We start from the raw sequence: 13,007 nt of genomic DNA, 5'->3' as shown, positions 1-13,007 counted from the left end.
TCTTCCTCCCTCTCTTTCCTTTCTCTTCCTTTTTTTCTCTCTCTCTTTCTTTATCTCCCTCTCTTTCTTTCTCTCTCTTTCTCTTTCTTTCTCTGTTTCTTTCACTCTTTCTCTCTCTCTTTTTTTTCGTCCCTGGTATATGCCATTGCGCTTGGACTCTTTCTGCACTATCACCAGGATCGGCCCACTTTTCAGCGTGACACCACCACCTATAAAGCTTCGCTTAAACATCAAAACGGTCTTCGTGGTGTTCGAATGCTTTACCACATAACCCAAAATTATGGCGGCAAAGCTGACTTTAAAAACCATGCGGCGAATTGACTTTAGGAAACTGGCCGCCATTGTGCAACACATATTGCAGTGGTGGCCCTTGCCCATTTTTCCTGTTAAAAATTGGGTGCGAGTTAGATTTATACTTTGATTAAGAGCTTTAATGTTATTTCTGTGTTATCTACTTTTGTCTCGTAGAAAGTGGATGTGCGTTTGATTCGGGGGCTTGTTAGAATCGGTCAAATATTGCCAAATGAATCAGCGGTATGTTTTGCCGTTCTTTCTACATCTTGTTTAATTCGACCTGTGGGATAATTCGATCAATTTCGTTGGTCTCGTCAGGGTCGAATTAACAGAAGTCAATGTATCAGAACTTGCCCAGAAAACTGTGGTTTAGGTTAACACTGCTATGCATTGCACCACTTACCTTTATGTAATCATATTACATTGTCTCATTCTTTACTTTTGTTATTTCTATAATTAACTCCTGTTTTCTTTACATAGTAAATTTTTTATACATATATACATGCCTCTGAAGATAAATACTGTTTTTCGCTCTGTTCCAGCTTATTGTTACTGTGCGGACAGCATTCCAGGAAGTCACTCAACAACTACCATTTCACCAGATCTCTTTTGATCGTATGTCATGCAACGACAACTTAATGCGAGACATTGTGGGCTATGTTCTCTTCCGCATTGAGTCCAGTCCCTCTGCACGTGCCAACATTACTGTCAACAATGGAAAGCAAGATGGCTCAACACATGCAAGGTGCGACTCTTTCGTCACTTACACAGTAACATTTATGCTGTTCTGCCCACAAGTCCATAAGAGTGTCGCAAATCTTTTTAAATGAGCTGTACATGTTGGCAATCAAACAAACTTTATCTATTTCACCTAGCCTTAGAAACCTGTGAAGTAGTCACAAATAACAAATGTTTATTTATTGTTATTTTTCCTTTCCCTACACTCATATTGAAGGAGTATTGATGGGATTTAATATCTAAAAGCAACACTGGTACTATGAGAGTTATGGAGGGCTCCATATTAAATTTTGACCACCTCTGGGTCCTAAATTTAAGTACATGAGCATTTTTGCATTTCACTCCCACTGAAATGCAGCTGTGGCTGCCTGGAATCGACCTCATTACCTCGTTCTCAGCAGCAGAATACCATAGCCACCTAAGGGATGTGCATGCCAAATACCAGTAATTGTCAGTTAAGAATAAAATAATAAGTTAAAAGTACACCTAAATTTTAGAAAATTGAGTACAGCGAACTAGCAAGTAACACATTGATACTCTTTCTTTCATGATGTTCTTTGTTTCGTCCAATTTCTTATTGTGCAAGTTCTGCAGAAAATTTCACATGATGCAAGGAGTACTAGAATGAGCAAGCTAGAGATGTCACAAGAGTAAAAATGAGCCCAACGTCAAGCTCTCCAGTGATTTGTACTTACTAAATTATACATGGAGCCATAGTCATTTGTCTCTTTGCAGCAAACTCTGCCAATTTTGTCAATTTTGTCAATTTTGTCTCCTGGCTGAGTGGGATAACATAATCCATCGACTGATATCAAAACATGTGTTATATCCTGTGTCCGTCCAGGTTTGCCAACCATCTGGCCAATCTAAGCAAGGGCTGCTTCCTATATGCCAAACTGACCATGGACCTTATAGAGCGTGGTCACCTGGTGGTCAAAAGCAGCAGCTACAAAGTCCTGCCTGTCAGCCTCAGTGAAGTGTACCTGCTGAACTTCAACCTGAAGTTCACGACAACCAGAGCATTTGAAAGGGTATGTGAGATAGGCAGTCCACTCTTACTTAAGAGAGGATTTTGACGCTAGAACGATTTCTTTCAGAGGTTTCTAAAGCATTTAAATAAATCATTAAAATTTAGCAGAATGAAAGAACAAACATCAGTCATGTTTGTGTAGGTAGATGCAAGTGGGAGATTCTCCTTATTTACATGATCGGTGTATTTTAATGAAGCTCATCATCATCTTTCTGACTGAAATGGAATGCTTGGCCACCATCATCTCTTCCTCCTATGCATTGTAGAGTAACTTCTCTTCCTTTCATCATCATAACTGCATTTCTTTCTACTCTTGTGTTCCATCACATATTAATCATCACACCACACTCCCTTTATTTCAGCCACTTGCCACGCACATGGAAACCTGCATAGTACATAGCTTGTCCAAGGGTGTGCTGGTGCTGTGAGGTTTGATAAATTAGCAGGGATAGCACATGAGGGCCAATCAACAGATCACTCATGGTTCCCTATATAAATGGAAAACGAAACTTTGCCCGCCGCTGCCACGAGAGATCAAACTCATATTGTCACTGTGGAAATGTGCAATTGTGAGCCAGATGTGCTAACCGTTTAGCTAACATCTGGCAAAGCTTGTATTTGAACCAGTATCTTCACTATCAGAAGTACAGTGGACTTCTGGTAATTCGACTCCGGTTAATCCGATTTTTAGGTTAATTCGATCCCAGCCTAAGGTCCCAGCCGGCGTCCATACATTTCTATGGGTCCAAAATGCCGTTATTTTGATCTCAAAGTTGGCGTTCCCTGGATAATTCGAACATGATTATAGTCAGCATCGCCACGATACAGTCGTGTTATGCGGTGAAGCTTACTAAGAATAGAAAGGGGCCATTGTCAATGGCCATAGTACACGTTTCTTAATTATACAGGCATGCACGCGCCACCTCCGGCCACAGTAAGAACACCTAGACGCCTAATAAGCATAGTGGCCGCCATTTAGACCTGTTTGACGTTGCTGTGGTGATTTGAGCCCTCGTTTCGCCCGCCATGCGTGTGTCGTATATGAGACCGTTAACGAGGCTTAGTACGCGTTCCTTAATTATACGCGCGTGTACGCGCCGTGCACCGAGAAGAGGAGAAAAACCATCCGTGTTTTGGGCAAGCTAGCGAAAAGGAAGGCAGTAAGATAAAAAACTCAAAAAGTCGAGAGGACGTTTAAAGCCAACAAAAGAGCGGGGGTCTATCTAAAACTCTGGAGGCCTTCCAGTAAACTTATTAGGCGTCTCGGTGCTCGTACTGCGACCGGAGAAGGCGCATGCACGTGTGTAAATTAAGGAACACCTTCCATGTCCCGAAATACTGGCACCTGTATTTGCTTGGTATGCTTCACCGCATAACATGGCTGTATAACGGCGAAGCTAACTTTAAAGGCAAATACTGCCAAGTGAATCGACGGCATATTCGGCGTTTTTACTGCCTTTTATTTAATTCGACCCGCTGGACAATTCGACCAGTTTCTTCGGTACCGTCAGGATCAAATTAATGGTAGTCGACTGTATTACAAAAAGAAGTGCCTGTGGTCATGTATTTGCTTTCTGTAGTATGCAGGCATTTCTTTCTTGTAGTGCTTATTTCTTGCACCGCTTTGCACAGTCAGCATTTGCAGGTGGCACTGCACTTTCATGGAGATTTTTGACATATTACAGTCAGTTTCATGGGAATTTGACATATTACATTGACTGCAAAGCAGGCTTTATTTCAAGCTAAATAATTGTGAGCCAATGAAGGCATGAAAGGGCATCACCTAATATCAAGTGCACAAGCACACCTATCCCATTGCAGTCGGAAAAAAAAGTATGGTTTGAAAAGGCACAGGCAAAGGCTGTCCTTGTTTTCTGGACTTGAATTTTATTAAATTTGATATGTTTTTATGTCTTCTCTGTTTACAGGTGCAAAGTCTCCTCCAGGTCTGCATGGCATCATTGTATCCTCTGCGTCCACACGAACTGTATCACAGTGTAAATGCGGGAGCCACGTACGAGCCCATGACGTGGGCTGACTTTCAACAGCGTTTGACAACATTGACCACTGCCCAGTTCATGATGCAGCGTAACGATGACTCACTTATGCTGGCCCATCCATCTCTACGAGAGTGGCTCATTCGTCGAGACGAGAATGACAGTACTAAATTCCTCTGTGATGTCAGGTAGGCACAATTCCACTTGTTCAGCATTCTGTGCATATAATAAATGTTTTTGTACCCTGTAACCTCAGAAATAATCTTTATATCATGACTAAGTGCTCGTCGGAAATGACATAGTATTCTCATGTGCAAGAAACGTGGTGTAAAATGTACTTATCTTCAACCAATTTCAAAAGTTGTTAAGACGGGCATACATTACACAAATGTGTGCTCACTTCACACTTTCCTAATGTGCAGGACGGGACACGCATCAATTGCGCTGCGCATGTCACGCATAGAAGCACCACTTGACCCAAGCCAGCTACTGGAACTTGGCCATCACATCCTCAAGGCACACATTTACAAGAACATCTCCCGTGGTCTTCCCCAGTCATGCACTCCTCGGGACTTGCAGGCACTATGGGTCTTCCAGAGTGCTGGATGCGTCTCCTCGGCACTTGTGGCTCCTGCAAACCTGTACAGCCCAAATGTCAAGGTGTGATGTCCTTTCTTTACACTACTAGTAGTTGCCATTCAAAGCTACACTGTAGTTCAGTGGAGAAGTCCAGCACGTTTCAGCAGTGGCAAAAAATGAATCCCTAAAGACAGTGCACAAGAAGCAAACAATAGATATTTTTCCTGCTAAACAACTGAGGCAAAATGAAACTTTCTGGGGCATCAAGACTCAGCCTGGCTGCCTCACTTTTGCAATGAATTACAAGCAGTAGTGAGGTTGGTGATAACTTGGAAAATTGTCGTGTGTTTTTATATTACTTGTGGCAGTCGGTAAAGTTGTATGACTCTCTGCAGGTGAGCCGTTTGCTGCTGCTGGCTCAGGCTGAACCGAATGCACGAACCAACTGCCTACACAGAGCACCACTGCTGGTGCTTTCTGCCTACGAGGGATTCACTGACATGGTTACTTCACTTGTGGAGTTTGGAGCTGATGTCAACGTTGCCTCCGATGTGGGCCGCACTGCTCTTAGCATGGCCTGCGAGCGGGGGCACTTTGAGATCGCCAAGTACCTCCTCTCATGCGGAGCAAGGGTACGTACTGCCTCCTGCATAAAGAATTTTTCGTCCTTGTTTTCTCCTGCTTGCAGCCTTAATGGAATATGGATATGAATTTTCATAGTTGCACGATGTACACCACATATGTTTCTCGGCCTTAGGTGGATTGTATCCACCAAATATGGCAGATCTGAAATGGAGAGCAGATAGTTTGTTCCAATTTTGAACTCTGCATATATGATCTGACTGAAAATGCTAAACACATTGGGATGGCCACCATCTCGACGTTATTCCTACAAATGAAATTGCACTCCACCAAATATGATCCAACACAGCATAGCTAGGAGATATCTTATTTTCATTTTGAAGTCGGCAAGTTTAACCAGGCTGAGAAGGTCAAGGTCTGTAAAGAGGGCTGTCTTCTTGGCATCGCTCTTGCATGTGAGACTATCTGATAGCATGGGCTTACTTACATATGACTAAGGCGCCGTTGCATGAGATGCATACCTTATAAGCCCCTCATATAAGCTCTTTAGGGGTTTATTGATGGTTAAAATCATCTTACAGGGGCTTAGCAACTGATGATGAAAGTCAGCATTTGAACATCTAGTGGTTAGTCAACCTATGTTGGCACACACGACCTGCGTAAGATTGCATTATCACAATTCACCTCACGTGAAGGCTTTTAGCCAGCTTGAAATTATAATAGCAAAACAGCATAGTAGAGATTGTTGAATATAAAATTCTTCACGGCATAATATTCACTCCGAGAGTATATACTAATTTAAAAGTAAAAGAAAACCTATATATCGTGATGCTTCCTTAAAGTGTAGGCTATGACAGTGCAGTATGCGCTAGTGTTATCTGCATTGTTTATAGTTAAAGGTCACTGCCTTGACTTGTTAAGGCAGATCTGCAAAGGTGGTTTTGTTTTCTGTTTTGTTATAACTTGCAAAGGCATTGGTAGTTCAGGCACATGAAAGCACCAGGGAATGCATATAATGCATGCGCCCTTGAGCAATGCATGCATTTGAGCAGTGTAGAAATTTTGGCCCACCTCATCAAAGTTATTCTTTGTTCTACGGGATTGTTCATTGGTCCTTTTGTTTTCTTTGTTGGTCAACAAGGTTTTAAATGTCTCTGTTGCAACATGTAGTCTCTAAAGTAGTCTAACACTATCACAACTGAATTGTACAGGGCCCACACAGTGGTGGTGTAGAGCCACAACTGCTGAACAGCACACATTGTCTTCTTCAGGAGCAACTCTAACTTTTCCATCTCGCATATGGAAAAGTGACACCTTTCAACCCTTTGAATGCCACTCCCGAGATAACTCAGGGACCGACCCTCAATACCTCCTGCCACTCCCGAGTATATTCGTTTCGTGTATTCAGCACGCTCACTGCCTCTACAGCACTAAATTGTGCAAAAAATACTTACCATTGCATATCAGTTGTGCCATCTATGGAGAAGTCATCTAAACACACAAAACTGACAGTATGTAGTGCCCACATCTCATGGCTCTCTTGCTTTGTCTTGGCAGGGCAAGCCATGGCAAATAAGTGTGGCAGATCCATCCAAACTTTAACAGATGAAAGAATATATAAATTATTGATGAAATATGAATCGGGATTAAGCGAGGATGAAGAATTTGCCTCTATATAGCATGAAATGTCCGCTGAACCAATACACAAAGAAAACCCAGCAGGGACTGGGTTTTCTGCCTGGCAGTCACAGGGTTATTATGTCAGAATAGACCTCATTAAGTCCAACATCGGTACTAGCGGCCTTTGAGACTGTACTAGTGACACCTGAGTAAATTAAACCCCCCAATTTTGGGACATGTTTTCCTGCATGTCTGTTAGAGCTGCAATGTTTATTGCCCTTCATGATGTGTGTCTTTATTTCTGATTGTCTGTGACAATTTCTTTACACGGCAGATTGATCACGTGGATAGTGAGGGCCTCTCAGCGCTAGCATATGCGGCCAGTTCTGGCCACTTGGACCTGGTGACACACCTGGTGCAGTGCAAGTGGCCAGATGATTTCGGCATTGCACTGGGTCTTCACAGAGCTGCCCAGCAGGCTCTGATTGCAGCTGCAAAGTCAGGACACATTGAGGTAGGATAAAAACCTTTCATATTGCTTTCTTGTTGTGATTGCAGCCTGATGTCAGAGGTGGTATCTCTAGCATGATGCCACATGATGATGTTATTACATTTGATATAGTATTGCATTATTGTGTGTATAGAGATAATATGGTTTATGGGCTTATTTATCAAGCAAGAACAGTAATATCCTTGAGCAAAGTGCCACCCTCCATTGTCAAACATTGACAAATAAAGTAAGGACGTCGCTTACATGTATGCTAATTTATCTTATGTACTCAGTCAGTGAAGGAATGAATGTTCTTCAAGCAGCCGGCCTCTTTTATGAGCACAAAAATAGCTTACACAAATCTTATTGTGCAGGGTACATGCTGGCTTCTTCTAGCAAACACTCAGTAGTGCAAAAGGTCAAGCAGCAGCGTAAAGTAAATGTGGTTTGGTTCACCTAGCATGGTGTCGCATTATCTTGCGGTATTCAGAGGGACTAACATTCACAACCTTTCAATGTGAGAGTTGCTGACATTTACATTATTTGCTTCCCTTAGGAGCACTTAGCAGAAAATAAAAAAAGTCTTTTCACATGGCAGCATTGCAAAAGAATTCATGTGACATTGTTTTCTACGAATTTTGTATGGGCATGAGTTCTGCTAGTCATTCAATTGCCTTAACTGAGAAGTGCAGATACATATGTACAAAGAATGATGTACTATCAACAGTGACATAACCAATGGAGAAACAGTATTCCTTTTCTATTTCTCTTTACATGTGTCTTCTCCGCTATCGGATTGAAGCTGCTGAATCTGTTGTGTAACTTATTTCTGTACTCATTTAGTAGCGGATTGCCACCACATTCACACAGCTGAAATTAGTGTGCATGCATGCACCTTCATAGTTTACAATAGGCCCATTGTATCAGCTATTTGCTTTGTTGTCAATATTGCATAGATGCAGTCGAGCCCATATATAACGATCCCACTAAGAGTGAACTTTTGGCTACAGCAAAGTTTCTCAACAGCCAAAAAATTTCTCAAGAAATCTATGAGAGAGCGGTCCATTTATAACAACTTGATGCCCAACTCATTATGGTTACAATGAACTGAATAACCGAAGCGCGGAAGCATCTTGACAAGACGGGGGAAGGTGCCTACATGGCGAATGCCACACGATGCAACCAGCCATTGCGATGCAGCACTTCCCTTACCGACTGCAGCCTTTGCCAACTGTGATCAAACATGGGAAGATATTGTTACTGTTGACAATGCTTCGGAGAGCATCTGTGATGACGCAATTGTTCAGAACATGTGATAACTACAGGATATGGGTGCTTCCTGTGATGACTAGGGCATCTAGGAAGCTAGTCAGCCTACAACTATGCCTTCAGTGGTCTCGATGACAGCTTCCTTAAGCTTCATAGTTCACTCAAGCATTTAAGTGAGTGAGGTTTGATGACAGCTTGGTAAACTTGCAGCATCATTGTTGGGTTGACACTGCTTAAAAGACCTCAATCACCAATTTCTGCCAGTGAGAGTAGTGCACGTCATTGTTGAAATAATGCATCTCTTGTGCACCTCATTCATTTTATTATTGGCAGTTCTGAGGAGAAGGCCAAATATAAAGACCTTCTGATATAGTGAACTGATTTAGTGCAATGAAGCTGTTCGTTGTATTCGGGCTCAACTGTATATGCAACGCAAATTTATGTACAAGGGCTTTTATCCACATTGTTCTGGCATTTATATATTGTGAAATAGTTTCTAGAAACATATGCAATGCCAGCGAATTTTGTGCACACAGGCACACATAAACTACAGCACTGCAAGGCTGAAAGTCATCAAAAGAAGTGACAAATGCTGTTTTACACATTTTTGATGGTGATCTGTGCATTGAATATTTCACAGGGACTGAACATAGCTCACAATATCGCACTATGTGTATCAAACATCCGGTCAACAAGAATCTTCCACATGTAGTTGTCTGACAATGTAGGCCAGCAGCACTAACAAAACAACACAATGAACGTTTACTTAGTTCATTGCATGCCTATGGTGTGGTCTCACTTGTATGTATGCGCTATGTGCTCACATTCACAGGTGAAAATAACTGATAGACTCTCCCTTTTCCCAGGTGCTATCAACTAGAAATTGTATCCATCATAGCTTGGTGGTAGGTTGGGCTAGTTGGTATGTTCTGTTAATTTTGTTGCATGGGCACTTTTGTTTCTCTGTTGTCTTGTTTATTTCTGCACTTTATTCCCTTGTATCCACCAGTTAGTACAGGCATTAAGTTACTGTGGCTAGCAATAGACTGATGAATAATTTAGGTGAGACCAATCTGAACATTTAGAACTCGATTGCATACGCTTGATTCTTGCAATGTGTTAACAACAGTAAAGAATTTTTTGGTGTTTAAAGGATTGTGAGTCATACAAACTTTATGGCAGAATATCTCTATCTTTGAGTGGTAGTCTTTTATAAGTGCAGGAAAAGATCAGAAGAAATAAGAAGCCAGTCTTTAATGGGTTCAGTGCATGGGAACAATTTCCAGGGACTGTAAGTTGGTCCCCATCAGTAGCTTGTCTTTCCATTCGCTTCTGTGCACTTTTATATGCAATAGAATAATGAGCTCATAATGTCCGTCTGAAATTAAAATGATTTAGTTTCAGTGCACTTTCAGTGGCTCTTTATCTGTTTAAGCTGCTTAGTGAGTCACTTGCCTTTTTTCATTATTACCGTATCTGCAAGCATGAATTCTTCTGATGAGTTTCCCTTTCTGGCTTGTGTCTATTTAGGTGTGCGAGTTCCTGCTGGACATGATGGAGGTGCAGGTGAATAAGCAGGATGACTTCAGTGGCCACACAGCACTGACGGCAGCTAGCCTGGCAGGACATCGAGATGTCTGCGCACTACTCATGCGTCGTGGCGCCTCGGCACTCGTGCGATCCAACGCGGGCGAGCCACCCCTGTGCTGTGCTGTGCGCGAAGGTCACTGGGCAGTTACCGAGCTCCTGCTGTGCCATGCACGTGCGCTCGAGCAGGCTGATGCTCTGGGCCGGTCACCTCTTATGCTTGCTGCTGCTGAGGGCCATCTTGGAGTACTGGAGCTGCTGCTTGCCAAGGGTGTGTAACAATACACCTCCAAAATGGTTGTTAGCCGGGCTTGTTGGTATGACGACATGATACTGCAAACAACGCAAGAACGAGACAACACATTAGGGCAACAGACGACACGAGCACAGTGGCAAAAGATATCAGTGGAGAGAAATGTTCCAAAAACAAGAAAAACAAAACATAAACACAAAAAGTGATTACATTGCCTCCGCTTTGGCACAGTGGCTACATTCCAGGAAATTTGAATTATCAGAACTTAGTGAGTTATCTGGCTGAGAATTGTCATGGTGTTTTACGTGTGTTGTGCGACATGACAGCGCATAACAAGGACTAACAGTTACGAGACTAATACACTTAGCAATCGTCTAACTAGAGATTTTTGGCTGATTGTGAAAATCATGGGGGCAGGGTTGTGGGACAGCATATATAACTTTGTCATATTTTAACAACCCAACCAATGCATCCAGCTTACAATCAACACAATATCTGAACAAAATAGATTTCATAGCAGCTGACAGTTTTTAGGTGTGCCAATGAAATCACATTTTTTCGCATAAGTCTGAGTGCCCTGTGCACCCACAGGTTATCTGCCTGTGTGTGAGACATACACTTTAACATAGAGCAGAGTAGGAAGCAGCAGTATTGGTCTTCTACAAAATCAGCGGAGCAATGAGGTTTGATTGTTTGAGTTCTCAAAATGTTTGACTCGAAGAGTTTGACTTGAGTGCATCATTACCTTCGCAGGAGCCAACCTGCTATGGCAGGACAAGGATGGCCTTTCTGCATTGAGTTGGTCCTGCAGTCGTGGTCAACTTCAAGCAGCTCAGTGTCTCCTCACTCATGGCGCTGACATCAACCACAGCGACAAGAGGGGCAGAACACCACTCGACATGGCTGCGACCCAAGGAAATGCAGAAGTTGTGAGCATCAGCCCAGTGAATTTTTCATTTCATCTAATTATCCTTAAAGGCCCCATGAGAGGTTACAGAAATAATTATAAAAGTTATAAGGGTTGGGTTGCAGAAATAAGTAAAAAATTTTCACATGGTTTTAAAATAAAATATTGTTAATTACATTTGCTGTGCGGGTCAAAGGGCAGGTGATAAGAACGATGTTGTGGGAAAGGCTGTTTCAGTCTTATTGCAATACTGCCATATCGTGCCTGTGAATGGCGTATCTTTTTAACATATAGACATGAACCCTGTAGGCATGAATGGCAATGCACGGATATCCTAGAAAAGTATGCAATCACTGGGTTTTGCTAGCACTAAGCAAAGAAACTTGAAAGAAAGCTCATGAGAATCACACAATGGGCAATGAAATGAAAAAGTTATAAAGATAATGATATAAGAGGTACAAAGAAGGCAATGTGGATTCATATTCTTTTTGAGAACAAGATGAAGAAATGGAGTCCGGCAGGTCAGGTAACAGGCAGAGCAGTTATCTGCAGTTTTATTAGAGTAATAGAATAAGTGCCAAGGGAAGGAAAATGCAGTCAAGGGTAGCAAGGGATTAGATGGAGTGATTACATTAGAAAATTCACAGGCACAGAAGGCTCTGTATCGGACTTTTGATGATAATGATGATTGATGATGATTTACCCTGTAAGCTTCATGGGTGGTTATTGCTCACGATTTGTGTGCTTAAAACAATATTATTTCATATATGACTTTTTGTGACCGCTCTGTATCATCAACAAACTTTGGCTCTATGACATCGCTTTTCGGTGCAATTGGTCAGTTCATAGTTAAAAAGAAAAGGCACTTAGGGGTGCACAATGGATCTCTCACCTATGTTTATCTGGCCTGCATTTAGGTCACAGCAAAATTGTTTCAGGCGTAAGTTCTTCACGCTTCACATATACGTCATTCCGAAAATTTGGGGTATATGTCAATGCAATTATTATTCAGGATCTTGTGTTCCAGCACCTCAATGTCCAGACCATTACGGCCTTGCATAAAATTTCAGATGTCTTATTATTTGTGTTTTATTGGTTGTTCTTGGAGTAAGAAGCCAGGCTATTTGTACAGTGCAGTAGTACTTGTGCAATAGCACAGCAGCAAAAAATGTTAATAAATGCATCAATGATACAATGTACACAATAATTAACTATCACACTAAATGTAAAAACAAATGGTGAAAAAATTCTGTACTGTTTTGGTACACAATGGCACGTTTACACTATGTAGCTATAACACAATTATCATCACTTCGTGGGCAGTTGTTGCAAAGTTGTTTATATGGAGATGACATATGCAGGTGATGAACTCCATGTCCTTTAATTGTTATTTTGTTTTACATCATAGAGTGGACTTTAGGGGTTTATTACTACCTTCACTTAAACTACTAGATTAAAAGATGTTCGTAGATGAGCCCTAGGTGGCACAATGGGCATTGCTGACCTGATAGGAACTGATAAAGAGCACAGCAAGTACTTTGCACAATATCTAATTCTGATATGCTGACATTGCAAAGTTAAGATGTGTGTACTGCATTTCATTGTATGCTGGGTGATTTACTTTTAAGTGCATACGCATTACCAAAGGAGAGCTTGTTTTA

The 13,007-nt window shown here is 41.8% G+C and overlaps 1 protein-coding gene across 6 annotated transcripts in view; it reads left to right on the top strand.

Annotated features, from left to right (window-relative positions):
• LOC119456274 (protein TANC2-like) overlaps positions 1–13,007 on the top strand; it is a 271,072-nt gene that overhangs the window by 249,217 nt on the left and 8,848 nt on the right. For all 6 annotated transcript variants that reach the window (XM_049669656.1, XM_049669659.1, XM_049669660.1 and 3 more), the window contains 8 exons: positions 837–1,039; positions 1,877–2,063; positions 3,991–4,247; positions 4,482–4,719; positions 5,034–5,270; positions 7,175–7,354; positions 10,130–10,457; positions 11,193–11,368. In XM_049669656.1, the coding sequence (XP_049525613.1) occupies positions 837–1,039; positions 1,877–2,063; positions 3,991–4,247; positions 4,482–4,719; positions 5,034–5,270; positions 7,175–7,354; positions 10,130–10,457; positions 11,193–11,368 (1,806 nt within the window). The remainder of the gene's footprint in view (positions 1–836; positions 1,040–1,876; positions 2,064–3,990; positions 4,248–4,481; positions 4,720–5,033; positions 5,271–7,174; positions 7,355–10,129; positions 10,458–11,192; positions 11,369–13,007) is intronic.

The sequence above is a fragment of the Dermacentor silvarum genome, chromosome 6 (genome assembly GCF_013339745.2).
Source record: "Dermacentor silvarum isolate Dsil-2018 chromosome 6, BIME_Dsil_1.4, whole genome shotgun sequence".
Lineage (NCBI taxonomy): Eukaryota > Metazoa > Arthropoda > Arachnida > Ixodida > Ixodidae > Dermacentor > Dermacentor silvarum.
The sequence above is the reverse complement of the archived record's forward strand: the minus strand, read 5'-3'. Positions and strand labels throughout refer to the sequence as shown.